We start from the raw sequence: 14,493 nt of genomic DNA, 5'->3' as shown, positions 1-14,493 counted from the left end.
CGCATTAGATGTACCTTCCAGATGACCCCTCCCCTTCCTCTGCCCGTAAACCCTTATGTCCATTTCGTTACATTTCATATGTACCTCCTTTTCTACCTTTTTAGGGAGTATGAGACGATGAATGCCAGGCCCACTTACATAATCAGTCCGTTGTTTTTCTTTCTCCTCAGCAACGACCAACACTAAGCCTAAAGCGGGAAGAGAACAATAAGCTACCTCCGCGGCATGCGACCGCTGCAGCTGTCTCTTTCGCATCCACGCAATCGATAATCTCCCAGCGTACCTCACATTCGCGGGCAGCGAGCCCATTGATCATCATCGAAAGTCTCCTCTCACCAGCGAAGCACACGAAGCCGTCATGTTCCCGCCTTCCTCCCCGATCGCTGCGACCGGTAACCAACAGCCATGGGTTCCCCGAGCGGCAACCAGAACCCGCACCGTCGCGCAGAGAAAGGTGTACGGGAAGAAGAGAGCAGATGCTCCGAGGGCGGTGTTTGATCAGCGAAGCCCCGCTAAGGCTCCGGGGTGGTTGGAACCCAAGAAGCACGAGAAGGAGAGCGGCGAGGATGCTGTGGAGGGTGTGCGGGTGAAACTAGCGGAGGTGGCGATTGAGGAGAAAAGCACGCCTATAGACCTGACGAGGAAGGGTAAAGCTGGAAGGACGAGGAAGACGGCCTCAGAGGACCGACCGGAGGTCGTGCAGTTGGTTGAAGAGAAGGAGGTAAAGCCTACTTCTGCTGGGGATCGGCCCGTCCGAATTTCGAAACCACAAGATGAGCCGGAAAACGACGAACACGCGCAAGTCCAACTGATGGACACCGATGCACAGGAGACAAATACCCGCCAAACAGCGAAGCCACGGTACGACACAATGGTGGAAGTCCGCATCAGTCCTAAGACCCCGACAGAGCGAACCCGACGACGGAACAAGACGTGCGCAGCTTTCATAGAATCTGAGACAATAGAATCTGAGACGAGGACATCACGAAGGAACAAGGACAAGCCAATGGCCCGGGTGTCGTCTGGTTGTGTTACGAATGAGAAGGCCAATGAATATGTTCGCCCGATCTTGAATGAGGCGCTGTCCGTGGCCGCGGCGCAGAGTGTCCAGAAGTTTGACTCGTGGGCTGGCCGGGCTGGGAACATGCTAGAGGTGGTCAAAATTGCGGAAGGGTCATATGGAGAGGTCTATAAACTTCGATTACGAGAGGAGGTGTGCAGGAAGGAGATGTCCAGATCCAAGCTCGCGCGCCTGAAGGCCTATGGCGACGGGGTCTTCAAAGTTGTGCCCCTGCGGGCTCAGAGTGGGCCAGGCTCGAAGAAGTTTACCAGCATTGATGAGATCGTGTCCGAAGTCAAGATGCTCAAATACCTGGATCCGATCCCAGGGTTTGCTCGCTTCAGAGAAATCCATGTGGTTCAGGGCCGATTCCCCGATTCGTTCCAGAAAGCCTGGGACCACTACAAGAAGACCCAGGACGACTGCTGGAATCCGAACCCATCTAGTAAACGGGCCTATCCCGACACGCAATTGTGGGCAATTGTGGAAATGGATGATGCTGGCTGCGAACTGGAGAAGTTTGCTTGGACTTCTATCTTCCAGATCTACGATATCTTCTGGGGAGTGGCAATGGCGCTTGCTCGAGCGGAAGAATACGCATTGTTCGAGGTAAGCCCTTGATCTTTCGCCGGCCATAACCGAGTCTGACATCCAACAGCACCGCGACCTACATTTAGGCAACGTTTGTATTCGAAGTACTCGGCCAGGGGGGTGCATGGATCCACCCACAAACAAAGAGATCACGCATCAGTCGTACAAAAGTGGCTTCGGACTCAGCTCCCTCGAGACGACCATCATCGACTATTCTTTGTCTCGCGCACAACTGCACCTCAGCGAAGCGGCCGAGGCCTTCCAGATTGCCTCGTCAGACCTCGACAAGAAACAAATTTTCGATGCAATCGGACGGGATGAGGATGAGATCATGCTCAGAAACACATATCGATAGTGAGTGGAACCGGAAGTTCGTCATCGCAAAGTGCACAATTAGTTGACTATCTTGACCTTCAGCATGCGCGCCCAGCTCTATCACGGCGATCCCCTCAAGACGGAGAAATGCCCCGACATCGCGGGAATCTGGGCCGAGTACGCCCCTCGAACCAACCTCGTCTGGCTTCTCTTTCTCCTCCAGTCCCTCCTTAAGAATAGAAAACCCGAGGGCCCCTCGCTCCCAGCACCTCGTCAACCCCTGGCCCCCTGCTCACCTAACAAGGGCCTCAAGCCGGCCGCTGCATCCAAGAAGAACACCCTTAAGCCACAAACGCCGCCGACGGTGACCCCTGTTCACGCTGATGGTGTCTTGGACTTGAAGCAGACGCTCGAGAAGAGATTGACCGCCGTGCTGGAACTGCTCGACCTCGAACACGGACATGAAGACATGTGCTGTGCTGCGGATCTAGTCGCCTACGCGATTGACTCCCAGTGGCTGGATGAGCAGGACTTTTTCTGATTTGTGATCTTGCTTCTTCCTTGTTGCGCTTTGCGAGGGCGCCGGAGGTTTTATCTTTACGGTTTTATCTTTGTGTTTTGCATGATAACCTATATATGGCGGGGGCGTTATAAGCGGCATTAGTTCTCTGGGTTAGAATATACCACTTGGCATCGTTGAAGCGATTATGCTGTTTGGATGGAATTTCAAGTATGAGACGTGAGGTCTAAAAGGATCAAGGCTTGACTTACAAAGTCAATTAACTAGATTCGGCTATTTTGGTCGGGCGTAAAGCAATAACAATGTGTTGATCTCCAGAGCACGCTCCTAGTCTGGTCCAGTTGAGGTTCTTGCCATATACTATGTTGCGACCCTTGACCGGGAATTAGGCGCAACCACCCGTAGAGCCCACAAGTCATGCTCTACCTTCAACGTTTAAGACCATTTGTGTTTGGTGACCCTGTTGATATAAGCTTTATGAATCTAAAGATGCACACCGTCAGATCTATCCTGTAATCTACATCTATCTAGTCTACTACGAGAAGCCAATCCTACCGTGCAGTATTCCCTCCTCCCCGGTGTACACCACCATGGTATCCCCAATCGTCTACAGTTTCCCATAGATCTTAATCCTCTCCTCGACAGGCTTCTGCTCCTTCGGCCCCGGAGCTCCCTCCGGACTGCCAAACACCAGCTGGGCACCCAGCTTCCACTCCTTAGGCACATTCCACGCCTCCGCCACCGGCGCATCAATCAGGGGATTATAGTGCTGCAGGTTGGCGCCGAATCCCAGCGCCTCGAGGCCAGTCCACACTTGACACAGTCACCGAAAGTCAGCCGGCGCTGCCCATCAGACAAACGAGCTCCCCTTTTACGGCCGCAGCAGCAACGCCAAGGGAACAGGAGGGTGTAGAAGAGGAAACAATGACGCAAGAAAAAGGACTCACAGAAATACTGATGCATGGCATTCGAATGTTGCGCCCATGGTGCAAACTGATCTTTGTAGAGCGCAAACTTCTCGGAAAACGGCTTGATGTGCGCCGGATCTTCGTAGAAGAGGACCTATGTGCAAGAACATCAGTCAGAACTCGGACCCTCCGACTCACTCCAGCAGTCCAAACCGAGGGCAGATAAAAAGTGCGCGACATAAATAAAAGGTGGGAACGAAAACTCACCGTCCCAACCGCAGCCTTGAACCCCTCCAACTTGGGCAGGGTTTGGTTCTTCCACACCTGCTCGGGCACCGCGCCCGTCTTGACCAGGTTCTGGAACACGCCGATCACGAGATCCCACAACCGCTCGTGCTCCTTGTGCAGGACGACGACCAGTCGGGTGGATTGCGTGTTGAAGGCGCTCGGGACGTGCAGGATGGCTTGCTGCACGAGCTCCTCGATCTGGGCGTCGGAGACGGAGTGGTTGCGGCCCAGTTGGTAGATCGTGCGGCGATTCTGGGCGAGAGAGATGAGGGATTGTGCGCTGGGAGTCGCGGGGGCAGCGGAAGAGGACGAGGACGAGGACGAGGACAGTCGGATTGTGGTTGCAGGTGTCAACAAGGCATTGGTGGGAGCGGTGCGGGGGAGGGTGAAGCGCACCGCGGGGGTACAGCGGCGGAGGAGGAGTCGGGGCGTGGCCATTGTGTGGTATTTACACCGGTCTTCAATTGATGGACTAGAATGCTAGAGTCAGTTTGTGTTCTCCTCTGTTTGTTTGGGAAAGTGGTGCCGTTCTTATAGTTGTACCGGGTAGAAAGATCTATGCGGGCTGCGGAGATGAGCTCCGACGGGATCTCGTATTCGCGCGGAATTGCGGAGATAGGCTTATTAATAGCGGCGTTTGTTCAGGTCCGGACGTACCAATGAGTGGCATGGTCCCTGGGGTGCTGGGGCGATTGGGTAAGGCTGATTCAGGATGACAATATGGAGCTCGTGTTGACGGGCGGACAATACCTGATAATTAGTACTACAGTAGTCTGTAGTTGCATTGTTCCAATGAAGCTTGTAGGCCATGGTTGTTGAATTCCATTTTTTTTCGAATGCAGGATGACATCATTATCTGCAACTAATTTACTGTATCTTTGTAATTTACTCATAATCAAAATCATAAGATCTTCATGATGATATGACGATCCTCTTCTTATACTTAGTATATTACGAGTATGTCTGTCGGCGTCACTTCCGCAGGTAATCCATAAGGTTATTATCAATGATGCAAGCCTGCCTTTCCTATCTCGGGTAGTTCGCTCTTTGACCAGGGAGCATTGTATAGCTCCTTCCCATCCGTTTGGCAGCTCACGACAACCACAGTGAATGATAAGCTGCTCCAAGGCAGCTAAGTGCTCTCTTCCTCCCTCTGGTGAGTTGGGTGAAGCCATCACCTGAATAATTCCATCGCATTCTTACTGATCTCAGTCATGTCGCTCATTTTTAAGACTACGAAGTCATCCCATCTTTTCTTCTTCTACATTCTAACCACAATTCTCTTTAACACCAGCCCCGTGTGCCTGGCCTCAAATGATACAGCACGAAATGTACCCTACGGAGCAGTCATCACTCATTGTGCGGTTCCCGGCACCGTGGCCCTCACCTTCGATGACGGACCAGGCATCTATACTCCGCAACTTCTCGACCTCCTCAGCGAGTACGGCGCGCGCTCCACCTTCTTCGTCAATGGCTACCAGCTCTCCAACCACCACGACATCTTGGTCCGGACCCTGAAAGAAGGACACCAGATTGGTTCGCACACGTAAGCAAGAAACATTGTCTTTGCCCCTTGCCCCTTGCGCACCAGCATCCCCATTGCAACAAGACCGGAACACCGAGAAGGCGAGAAAATGAACAGAAGATATGAAACTCAGGTACGATCACGCCCGTCTGTCCGCGTTACCATACGGCGAGGTTGTCGAGCAAATGCGCCGGCTGGAAGCAGCATTATACGAGACCATCGGCGTTGTTCCGACGTACATGAGACCGCCCTATCTCGCCATCAATGGAGAAGTCCTCGCCGCCATGGGCGAACTGGGATACTATGTGATTAGCACAAGCGTGGATACCAAGGACTATGCGCACGACCATCCGGACCTGATCCCGAGGAGCTTCACGAGGTTCCTGGAGGGTCTGAATGCCGGTGGCTCGGTGGTTTTGGCCCACGACACCCATGCGCAGACCGTGGCAACGTTGACCCGGGCGATGCTGGATGAGATTGTGGCCCGGGGGTTAGTTCGTAAGTAACATATAAGACTAGCTAGTGCTTTGCTTTACTGCGACAGATACTAATGTCACGGGTGCTGGTTCTAGCTGTCCCGGTGGGAGAATGCTTGGGAGACTCGGAGTATAATTGGTATCGTTAATGCCACCAGCAGATCAAGGCAGTTGGTGGACACCCCCTTGGCTGCATTTCTTTACATAGTTTATTTTCGTAATGCATGTCTCAGTCTTCATGCTATGTTCGGTATTTGGTTCAATAATAAGGCACATCACAGTGGGAATGTCTGGAGCCGAGAGGAAAGTCTTAGAGGATTAGAGCCGGTGAGGTTGCGCCTTCAGGGAAACAGGATATCGGACTGTCTCCGGATGAAATTTTTATGTTTCAGCCCTCTGTTTTTAATAGAGGTAATTGTTCCAATACATGTTACAGTTGGCTCTTGATAACTCTCCCTCCTATATATATTCTCACCTGAGTATTTCAAAGACACATATAACGCGAACTCACATCTCACCAGCAGACCAGGGCGCACCTGGGGGGTGTCTTGCACGGTCGAATCATATTATCGCACCGGAAGCACTGGAATCGGTAGTCGTAGTTTTATATTCTAGACATCTAGCTCTATAAACTTTTTAATGTACAGTAAGAAGTGTCACAGGAAACGACTCGGAACTTTCGATTGATCTCGATGGGATATATGAAATTTCGCTGAACTGCAAGAAACGTCTGTCAGCAGTGGCCTCCATGAAAAGCATACTGCATTGGAACTCACTTGACTGGGCTGGGCCCGATCTGAATTGACGCTATCTGGACCCCGACCCCTGACCGGCCCTCCGTCCGGAAGGGAAGTTGTACTGCGCGTCGAGATCATCGTCCTTGGCCGCCATCAAGCCACGCCATCTGATAGAGCGGAATGGTTTTAAGGCATGCTGGAAGGACTGTTTGATCTTCGCCGCGACGCCAGCCATCTTTGTGGATTCTATGAGGTGGATGTATAACAGATGTATGGGTGTATGGTTGTATGGGTGTACTGTATGTATAACTTTAGGTATGCGTGTATGTGTATGTATCTTTATGTATATCGCTAAATGCTGGGAAAATTGTATGAGACGAGTACTAGTGCCGTGCAGAAGCGCAGGATGATCTAGGAGAGATTAAGGCACAGAGGGCTGGAGAATAATCCCGAGACAGAGGGGACGATCGACAAGTACGCGCTTTATGAAGCGCCGAGTGGCTAAAATGAATTTGCGGCTATGGTGGTGCTGCTGTCAACGGACCAGTAGAGGCAGTTCAGATCGTGACGTCAGGGTGAGATCGGACATGGTTGTTTGCGGTTATGCATGTAGTTAGGGAGGGATCAGAGTTTGACGGGATCGCGGAAGTTATACACTCTCGGAGATTATTGGTGTTGGCCGCTCCGCTGGTGAGGTATCTTGCGGAAGCTTGATCCAAACCGATTGTGTTGCGTGGGGATAGAAGCTCTATACCAGAAACTCTGATGTGCGGTGGTCCGCTCTATGGTTGGTTGTTGGAATCACAAAAGCCTGTAGCTATCACTGTTGAAATCCAATATCCTTGGGCGTAGCATGACATCATGATATCCTTCTCCGCGGTAGTTTGAAGTCTGGGAACCTGATGGCTGGTTTCTCTTGGAAATGGCCATGGCTGCAAACTATCCAATGGGCTGGGATTCATAGCTGCATCTATTCGATATGTGCGACAGATAGGAGCCATTTCGACCAGAGAATGAGGTATTTCTTATCATAATTAGACTAAACAGCAATCTGAAATGTGTCTGATTGATTAGTGTACACGCAAAGAACGCCATTACATGCTTAGCATCGAACATAAACACACCAGGCCTAGATTCAGCGCCCTAGTTGCCTTGGAAACCGAGAACTTCTGTAGAGGCTGGTCAAGAGAACGGTATCTGCCCCGTGATGGCGGAGAAAGGCTGTTTCGTCGTTGTAAGTTGTAGGTAGTTGAGGATGGGATGATGTATCGCTCTGTAGACTGGGTGCTACAAGCCCCAGCCCGGTGCTGACATAGACCTGGAATCGTGGTGGATGGAGTTCGACCAAACAATGGCTGTACAGCTTATATCGACGGTTGAGAGTGATTGCGTGGGCCTTGTAGTGCACACTCATTCTCAGATACACTGCTCCTCGCTCCCACGTACCAGCCTTCATCATTCAGGCGATGTTCCAAGTCAAGCCAGTACTTCGCCTTGCCTCCCGCCCCAGTTTTGAGATCTAGGTCTCCGAGGCGTATTTCGACCCGACTGGTCTCATCTTTCGGTATCTGCATTGAGAATTAGCTTAGTGGGTGATGCATTCCAGTCAGGAAAAAGCAGAAAAACACACCCTGATAAACATTGTACAGTCACGGAGAGTCATCCCGAGCGAGCTTTCGACAGAGGTGACAGGAGGACCATGGAGCCCCACATCGCACATACTCTTCTGATGAGCTAGGAGTCTCTGCAGAGTACTATTGCGATAGAGTACCTTTGCCAGACGGGCCTGATCCTTGCATCCCTTGACGAACCGGGCCGCTCGGAGAACATTCTCGAATCTGTCACTCACCAAGTCCAGCGGACAGAATGATGTTTCTTCAGATTTGCCAATCTTGTGCGCCTTGTGATTCTTCATTTCGCGGAGTGCGCATGTCCGGCACCGCCGAGAGTTAGCTGGGGCGGACGGAGATTGCGCAAGCCACTTGGGCTTCAGCTCTGATAACGTGGTCCCAGGACTAGCGAATGTGGTCATGTCAGTTATCAGAAGCCCGAATGGCTCTGTCGTAGAGAGATATACGCCTTGTCGTCTTTTGGGACGCTGCCCGGCTTGCTCCGCCGCTAGAAGCTGTTCATTGCATAGTTGGACCAGACATCTGGGAAGATAGACAAGTTCCTGATCGACGAGCTCTTCTGGTTTGAACAGAGGTCGAATGCATTGGTCGAAGTTTCGTGCAATCTCTTGATAGGAGATTCCAGAGCTCGTGTCTTTCCGAAGACGGAGCAGCTTTCCCTTGAAGTTGGCGGGTATACTATAACGATCCGTTACACCCGATGGCAGACTGGAAGACACAGTCACCGGCATTTCTCGATGACTTCGCGCCTTCACATTTTTGGTGGGAAAGAGGATGCGATAGATGATGTTTGCGCCCCCTTCGGCAAGATAGACAAGCTCGGCCCCTACCGGGAGCTCTAGCATATTAGGCTTCGTCATTTGTCGAGGGCTCACGGAATATGTGGTCAAGGATGATGAATAAAGCAGGAACTCATATCATAAAGTCAAAAGCAACCTCGGATTTCCTACAACGCAGTTTAAGATGATAGCGAAAGGCCAAGGGGGAATGTTCTGCAACGTGATGTATAGAGTCACGTGGTCGAAGCAGTTCCTTCGAGGAAGAAAAAGTCCGGAAGGCGCAGGCGAAGATATGTAGCAGTTAAGGTTCATGAGGAGTAGGCTGCGATGTATGAAAATGCAGATCTCTCAAAAAGGACAAGAGATCTTCCCAAACCCTGCTGTACGAATGTTCAGCCCAGCAGAAGTCAAATAACGTGGGCAGACAGGAGTAGCTGATCTATGAACTAGTGCAATAATCGCTTTTTCCCAAGCTCTCACGTCCTTGTGGCAGTACTGAGCCTCGTTACCGTTACACCCAGCCAATTGATTTGCAGGCGATGGAGAATAAGCTGCTGAAAATGAGATCTGATCGCTTCAAGCCAGGCTCAGGTGATCTTGCCTTGGAAGTAAGCCTCTGCTCGTTGATTCGTCCGTGCAGGAACGAGCCACTCCAAATATTGATAGGAAAGCCCCCAGCCCGATCTCGTTTAGTGCAAGGGCAACAATTACTTGGGTACTTTGTAGATCTAGGACCTGGGCCTTGTGCAGGGATTTGAATCGCATCAGCCACCGTGGCGGTCGGACTTCCTGTTCTTAGGCGGAAACACTAAGCCTGCAATTCCTTGATCAGCCCTGAGAGGTTGAATTCAGGGAGTGCGGATCTGCTGACACCTGGCGCGACTCGGCCACCAATACTTGGGAATGATGATAGAAGAAACTAGTTTCGAGGAGAGGAGATGCTGGACTATCACAGCACCGGTATAAACCCAGCTGAGAGCAGGGCGTCGGGCACACAGACGTCGGTAGAAAACCCGTGCTGCCTTGGTCGCTGCACAATAGCAGGCAATAGGCGGTCAAATAAGGATAGCGGGAGGTAATTCGTATTCAATAGACTGGTCGACAATGTCACGAAACCTGCCTCGCTCTGCTAACTCATGCGAGCAATATACTCCAGGGACGGCTAACGTTGATCCATCGGGCTGAGCTAGTGGAGGAATGGTCGATTGGAACGGACGGCCAACGAGGCTGCGTCACACCCGAGTGGAGTAGGCAAAACCACCAGAATTAACTAAATCATAGAAAGAGAGAGGAGAAGAGAAGAAAATTGAAGGGAAAGTGCTAGTTATAGCCCACGAGATGTTCTCAACAGTGCAGTGGGGGTACGAGGCGACCGAAGGAAGGAGTTGGTGAGGATTTAGAGACGCGAGGTGAACCGTGGTTCATATGAAAGTTCAGTGGACCGATTTTGGAGGCATCATTTATTGATGCTGGAATCGCAACTCCCCCTGGAGACATATTCGAGACGTCTTCCCTTCTTAACAAGCCTCAAAAGGCCTTCGCCAATCAGCAATTCGACTAACTTGTTTGCTTCGATTCCTTACTCTCCATGCAGCTCCATTGAGATTTCTTCCTGTCACTTTTGCTTTTGATTGCCTTCTTGTCTCCCGGATAGTCGCCCCGTTCGGCATTGGTATCGGCCCCAGGATAGTTCATTGCATATCCAACGATACCAATCATAGTTAGACTTGATGGCTCTCAATTTGGTAGTCGAGCGTACAGTCCAGGGGGAAGGACAAGATGACGGGCGAAGTAAGAGAGACACTTGTCAAAGCCCACAAAGGAAGGATTGCTAGTCTAGCCTGTCGAGTCCGTGAATTCCGACCAGAAGTGTTCAATTTGGACAGATACAGCTAGTAAATGATGCACCGTATGATTATCGACTGCCCCCGGAGTGGGAAACGAGGTTTTGATGAGTTGTTCGCGGCAGCCCACAGAGCGGTGCATGGCTAGCGATACCCGTCTTGTGTATATGTATGTACAATGCTAGAACCGGGTGAGACTAAGAACTGTATCCATGGGGTCTAGAAGAGAGAATATCCGAAGGGGTCAGTTAGCGATGTACTCCGTGGTGACTGATGAGGTAGTATTTATTGTCAAGGTCAATATTAATGGCAACGAATGGACCGGGGAGAAGTTGAAAACGTGGGAAATGTTCCCACCCCTCCTCCCCAATTGCCCCTCCGCTATTCGGCCCCGCGCCGAGGGAAGAACAGCGCAAGAAAAACAATAACAACAACAACTGCTGCTGTCAGTCCACAACAGAGGTCTCATCATCGTCCACGCTTACTGGAAATCGAGTTTAGGCTTCTGAAAGATTTTTTAGGCTTGCACCAGATAATTGTGCATCTTCCGTGAAGCTTCAACAGCAGGTGAATCTGAAAATGGACGATATCGCATCCATCCCGACTCCCCCGCATTGCACGGCGGACTTCTGCTTGATTCCTGTAAGTACAGACTACCTTTTGTCGCATCAACTCTGCTATGCCAGTGCCCCGAAATAGCAGGCTGTCTTCCGTCACCATCGACAAGGTATCCCCAACAAGTAGTGCTTATCTCCATGCATCCATCCATGACATGCCTCAATCCATGATATGTCGGGACGACCCCCGACTGCTTCATGCATATCCATCCATCCATCCGTCCACCCATTCACCCATTCCATTCCACGCTATCCTGCCAACGCCATATGGAGTGGACCCCCCTCGAGCCTGAACCCCCAAGCTGCAAGCTCTATTGAACGAACGAACTTTCCCTCAGTCCACTAACCTATCCGCGCAGATTGGCACCTCGTCCCCATCCGTGTCCGCCCAAATCGCTGATGTCCAACGCCTGGTCGAAAAATCGGGCCTCAAGTTTGTCATGCACTCCGCTGGGACAACCCTTGGTGAGTCAGTCGCAACTGTTGCCTCCCCATCGGGAAAATTCCCAATGCTTTCTTGTCGTTCCGACTCGTGCACGTAATCATCCCCCCCCGTTCTTGGCTGACTGCGTGCTCCCTCTGCGGGGATTTGCGACATCAACAGAGGGACCTTGGGACAAAGTTCATCAGGTCATTGGCCAAGCGCATACGATCCTGCACCAGCAGGGCATCGTGAGGATTCAGACGGATATTCGGGTGGGATCAAGGTAGACACCCTTTCCCCTCCAACTCCTATTCCCCGGCTGGTTACAGTCACTACGGTCTTCGATTTCCCCTATGACATCGGATCTTCGACTAGGAGTGCCTCCCAGTAGTTGATGCCCAATTAGATGACGTTGGCTAATGTATCACGTCTCCCTGGCGCAGAACCGACAAGGAGCAGTCGTTTGAGGATAAGGTGAACAAGGTCCGCTCCTTGCTTGGGAAGGAGTGAGCATCGGTTGTAAAGGCATTGGTGGTCGAGCTGAATCTGATTTACGACCGGCAAATTGCCTGCACCTGCCGGGGCATGGAAGATACCGATGGATGGATAAGGAAGGTATTCTCATATATATAAGTACAAGGAATGACAAGTCGTTAAGATCCCTCACAAAGAACGCCGTCTCTATGTGCAGTAAAATGTCAACTATCATAAAGCGAAGGAGCGTCATGAAAATCATCCAGATATCACAAAGATTGAGGAGCGCCGAGCTTGAACTTATGCATGCCAATGAGAGAACTGCAATGCTGCTAATGCGCAAGGACAAAGAATGGAAAAGACAACCGAAGAAGAAGGCAGAGGGGAAGAAGCGCGCGACAGACTTAGAGAGCAATCCCACCGCCCAACAAGCTGCCCCAGTCCCCGCCGGCCCAGATCCATTCTCCCATGCTGGGATTCGCCCCGTCCATTGCCTTTTGAACCGTTTCTACCAGTCCCTTGAACACATTTGAGTACGTGGAGGCGGAGCTCGTTTGAGTAGTCGATGTGAGGTTGGCGCGTCCGGTGGCGTCGGTGACATTGTTCAGACTGTCCACAGTTGAAATGGCGGGTCCCTTGTTGAAGAAGTCCACCAGGATAAATGTCGGTTGACGGCCGTTGTAGTCACTCTTACATTTCTTCGCAGTATCGCCGAGATTGCCCGTGCCGCCGGAAGGGGCATTGGTCGTGCCCACATAGCTGACATTTGGGTACTCAATGTCGAGAATGGTGGTCTGGTAAAGAAAGTGATTCATAAAGGGAAGCCGGTTCGAAGAAAGTGCAGCAGACAAGTCATTTTTAACGGTCGTTGGACGGTCGGGTGTACAAGAGAAATTTGACGCCGAGGTCACATCGTAGGGGTTCTCCCAAAGGTAAGTGAACTCATCCATCAGGTATGGAGCCACCGTATTGTTCGAGGCGTCTAGCGATGCCACAAATGACAACAACCGAGTACCGTCGTTGATCAGTTCCTGTAGCGTGGGCCAGGAGCTGGGCGCGGAGGTCTGTGAGGTAGGTGTGTAGGTGTAGTTCCCAATACCCGCTGTCTCATACTCCGAGTGAAGATCCGATGCTGTTGCATCGTCCGAGTTGACAAGCAGGACCGTGACCACTATGCAACCATAAAATATCAGCTCTTCTGCCTTGTCACTGATCGATAAGTTCAACGGCAGGTGCGCGACATACCATCATTGGGGTTGGAGTCCAACCATGTTTTGATCTCCGATAGCCATGTGCTTAACTTGCCTGCATCTAGATAGTCACAGTTGGTATGACACAAGTGCCACTCCGAATCTGACTTGTGCACTTGCGCCGTTACGAGACGTACGCCCGCCTCAAGTTGTAGGGTCGTGTTGTAATATCTGCGAGACTGTCAGTCAGTCCAAGCTTGAGTAGCGTATGTGGTTCTGAAACTACTCACTGATCTCCAAAGGTTGAGTAATCTGTCGATGCATCCCGGAGAAACGGACTATCATGTGCGCCTAGATGAGTAATCTCACCATAGGATTTGGAGCACAGTGACGGTGAATTGTTGCATGCGGTCTGTCGCGAATGCAGAGCTTTTGCAGCCGCTAGAGGGGCGAGGGCCAGAATTCCCAGTCCTCGCATTGTGGTTGTGCAGACGACTCTCGGGCGATATGGTATGTAGGTGTAAGGGGAGAGATATGCAGGGAAATCGCTGCAAAATGACCTAGGAGAATAGGACGATAACTATAGATTTGATGGAGGAGCGTAGGGATAACAAAATCAGATATCGACGGTCAGACAACCGTCACAATTCAATGCTAAAGATGAGAGTAGATATGTATAGGAATGATGCAGCCAGAAGAAACAATGACCCCACTTGCGGAACAATAGAAGAGGCTCGCATTTATTTATTGACTGACAGGTTAGAAGAGAAAAAGAGGGATAATGAGCAAGCTACGACAGGGGCGTGGATGTGGTAAGTCAACCAGAGCACGGGTCAAGAGAGTTTAGAATCTTGCGTCGATCTGCTTATTGACAGTGGGCCAGAAGGTCTAGGCAGGCCATACAGCAGTTGGGATGTCATGGGTAGCATGGGAAGCCATGAAAAGATGGAGAACAAACGGCAAGTTGTGGCCGCCTATTCTTAGCACAACAGTGGCTCAGCCCGGTCGGACGCGCCATCCATCCCCATCTTCGCTTTCTTTGTTGGGTTTGTTTGGTTCTGTTTGGGATCTTACGTTGCCCCGGTCGCTTCACGTGCCACACCCCCCTTTTTAA

The 14,493-nt window shown here is 51.2% G+C and overlaps 6 protein-coding genes across 6 annotated transcripts; 3 read left to right on the top strand and 3 right to left on the bottom strand.

The window, feature by feature from the left end:
- The first annotated feature begins 264 nt into the window (after positions 1-264).
- Positions 265-2,701, top strand: BO86DRAFT_453457 (uncharacterized protein). Its single transcript, XM_025676992.1, has 3 exons — positions 265-1,669; positions 1,719-2,005; positions 2,069-2,701. Exons 1-3 carry the CDS (start codon positions 359-361, stop codon positions 2,505-2,507), a joined length of 2,037 nt encoding a protein of 678 aa, XP_025531518.1. The 5' UTR covers positions 265-358; the 3' UTR covers positions 2,508-2,701.
- Positions 2,702-2,984: 283 nt separating this feature from the next.
- BO86DRAFT_385911 (Nitroreductase) lies at positions 2,985-4,389 on the bottom strand. The gene is made up of 4 exons (XM_025671219.1): positions 4,226-4,389; positions 3,662-4,154; positions 3,434-3,548; positions 2,985-3,299 (listed from the first exon to the last, which is right to left on the bottom strand). The coding sequence occupies exons 2-4, from the start codon at positions 4,118-4,120 to the stop codon at positions 3,094-3,096; spliced, it is 780 nt and encodes a 259-aa protein (XP_025531517.1). The 5' UTR covers positions 4,121-4,154; positions 4,226-4,389; the 3' UTR covers positions 2,985-3,093.
- A 507-nt stretch (positions 4,390-4,896) lies between these two features.
- Positions 4,897-6,105, top strand: BO86DRAFT_445515 (chitin deacetylase; the record flags this gene model as incomplete). Its single annotated transcript, XM_025676453.1, has 4 exons — positions 4,897-4,922; positions 4,977-5,228; positions 5,341-5,705; positions 5,780-6,105. The coding sequence occupies 4 exons, from the start codon at positions 4,897-4,899 to the stop codon at positions 5,830-5,832; spliced, it is 696 nt and encodes a 231-aa protein (XP_025531516.1). The 3' UTR covers positions 5,833-6,105.
- A 1,679-nt stretch (positions 6,106-7,784) lies between these two features.
- Positions 7,785-8,911, bottom strand: BO86DRAFT_304291 (inositol-pentakisphosphate 2-kinase; the record flags this gene model as incomplete). The annotated part of the gene is made up of 2 exons (XM_025667611.1): positions 7,785-7,988; positions 8,051-8,911. 2 exons carry the CDS (start codon positions 8,909-8,911, stop codon positions 7,785-7,787), a joined length of 1,065 nt encoding a protein of 354 aa, XP_025531515.1.
- A 2,112-nt stretch (positions 8,912-11,023) lies between these two features.
- On the top strand, positions 11,024-12,377 carry BO86DRAFT_385907 (thiamine-binding protein). The gene is made up of 4 exons (XM_025671218.1): positions 11,024-11,316; positions 11,651-11,756; positions 11,896-11,998; positions 12,159-12,377. Exons 1-4 carry the CDS (start codon positions 11,254-11,256, stop codon positions 12,223-12,225), a joined length of 339 nt encoding a protein of 112 aa, XP_025531514.1. The 5' UTR covers positions 11,024-11,253; the 3' UTR covers positions 12,226-12,377.
- Positions 12,308-14,354, bottom strand: BO86DRAFT_385906 (uncharacterized protein). The gene is made up of 3 exons (XM_025671217.1): positions 13,670-14,354; positions 13,435-13,610; positions 12,308-13,360 (listed from the first exon to the last, which is right to left on the bottom strand). The coding sequence occupies exons 1-3, from the start codon at positions 13,855-13,857 to the stop codon at positions 12,594-12,596; spliced, it is 1,131 nt and encodes a 376-aa protein (XP_025531513.1). The 5' UTR covers positions 13,858-14,354; the 3' UTR covers positions 12,308-12,593.
- Between the last annotated feature and the right edge of the window lie 139 nt (positions 14,355-14,493).

The sequence above is a fragment of the Aspergillus japonicus genome, assembly GCF_003184785.1.
Source record: "Aspergillus japonicus CBS 114.51 unplaced genomic scaffold BO86scaffold_5, whole genome shotgun sequence".
NCBI classification, from domain to species: Eukaryota; Fungi; Ascomycota; class Eurotiomycetes; order Eurotiales; family Aspergillaceae; genus Aspergillus; species Aspergillus japonicus.
Note: the sequence above shows the minus strand (reverse complement) of the source record. Positions and strands in the feature narration are given on the sequence as shown.

Bases quoted from the DNA above. Each gene is read 5' to 3' on its own strand.
- BO86DRAFT_385907 (XM_025671218.1), top strand. From the start codon at position 11,254: ATGGACGATATCGCATCCATCCCGACTCCCCCGCATTGCACGGCGGAC. The intron at 11,317-11,650 runs GTAAGTACAGAC...CTATCCGCGCAG, and splicing joins CGGACTTCTGCTTGATTCCT to ATTGGCACCTCGTCCCCATC. The intron at 11,999-12,158 runs GTAGACACCCTT...TCCCTGGCGCAG, and splicing joins GATATTCGGGTGGGATCAAG to AACCGACAAGGAGCAGTCGT.
- BO86DRAFT_385911 (XM_025671219.1), bottom strand. From the start codon at position 4,120: ATGGCCACGCCCCGACTCCTCCTCCGCCGCTGTACCCCCGCGGTGCGC. The intron at 3,549-3,661 runs GTGAGTTTTCGT...TCTTGCACATAG, and splicing joins TCAAGGCTGCGGTTGGGACG to GTCCTCTTCTACGAAGATCC. The intron at 3,300-3,433 runs GTGAGTCCTTTT...GACTGTGTCAAG, and splicing joins TGCCATGCATCAGTATTTCT to TGTGGACTGGCCTCGAGGCG.
- BO86DRAFT_453457 (XM_025676992.1), top strand. From the start codon at position 359: ATGTTCCCGCCTTCCTCCCCGATCGCTGCGACCGGTAACCAACAGCCA. The intron at 1,670-1,718 runs GTAAGCCCTTGA...GACATCCAACAG, and splicing joins AAGAATACGCATTGTTCGAG to CACCGCGACCTACATTTAGG. The intron at 2,006-2,068 runs GTGAGTGGAACC...CTTGACCTTCAG, and splicing joins CTCAGAAACACATATCGATA to CATGCGCGCCCAGCTCTATC.
- BO86DRAFT_385906 (XM_025671217.1), bottom strand. From the start codon at position 13,857: ATGCGAGGACTGGGAATTCTGGCCCTCGCCCCTCTAGCGGCTGCAAAA. The intron at 13,611-13,669 runs GTGAGTAGTTTC...ACAGTCTCGCAG, and splicing joins TACTCAACCTTTGGAGATCA to ATATTACAACACGACCCTAC. The intron at 13,361-13,434 runs GTATGTCGCGCA...ATGGTTGCATAG, and splicing joins GGACTCCAACCCCAATGATG to TGGTCACGGTCCTGCTTGTC.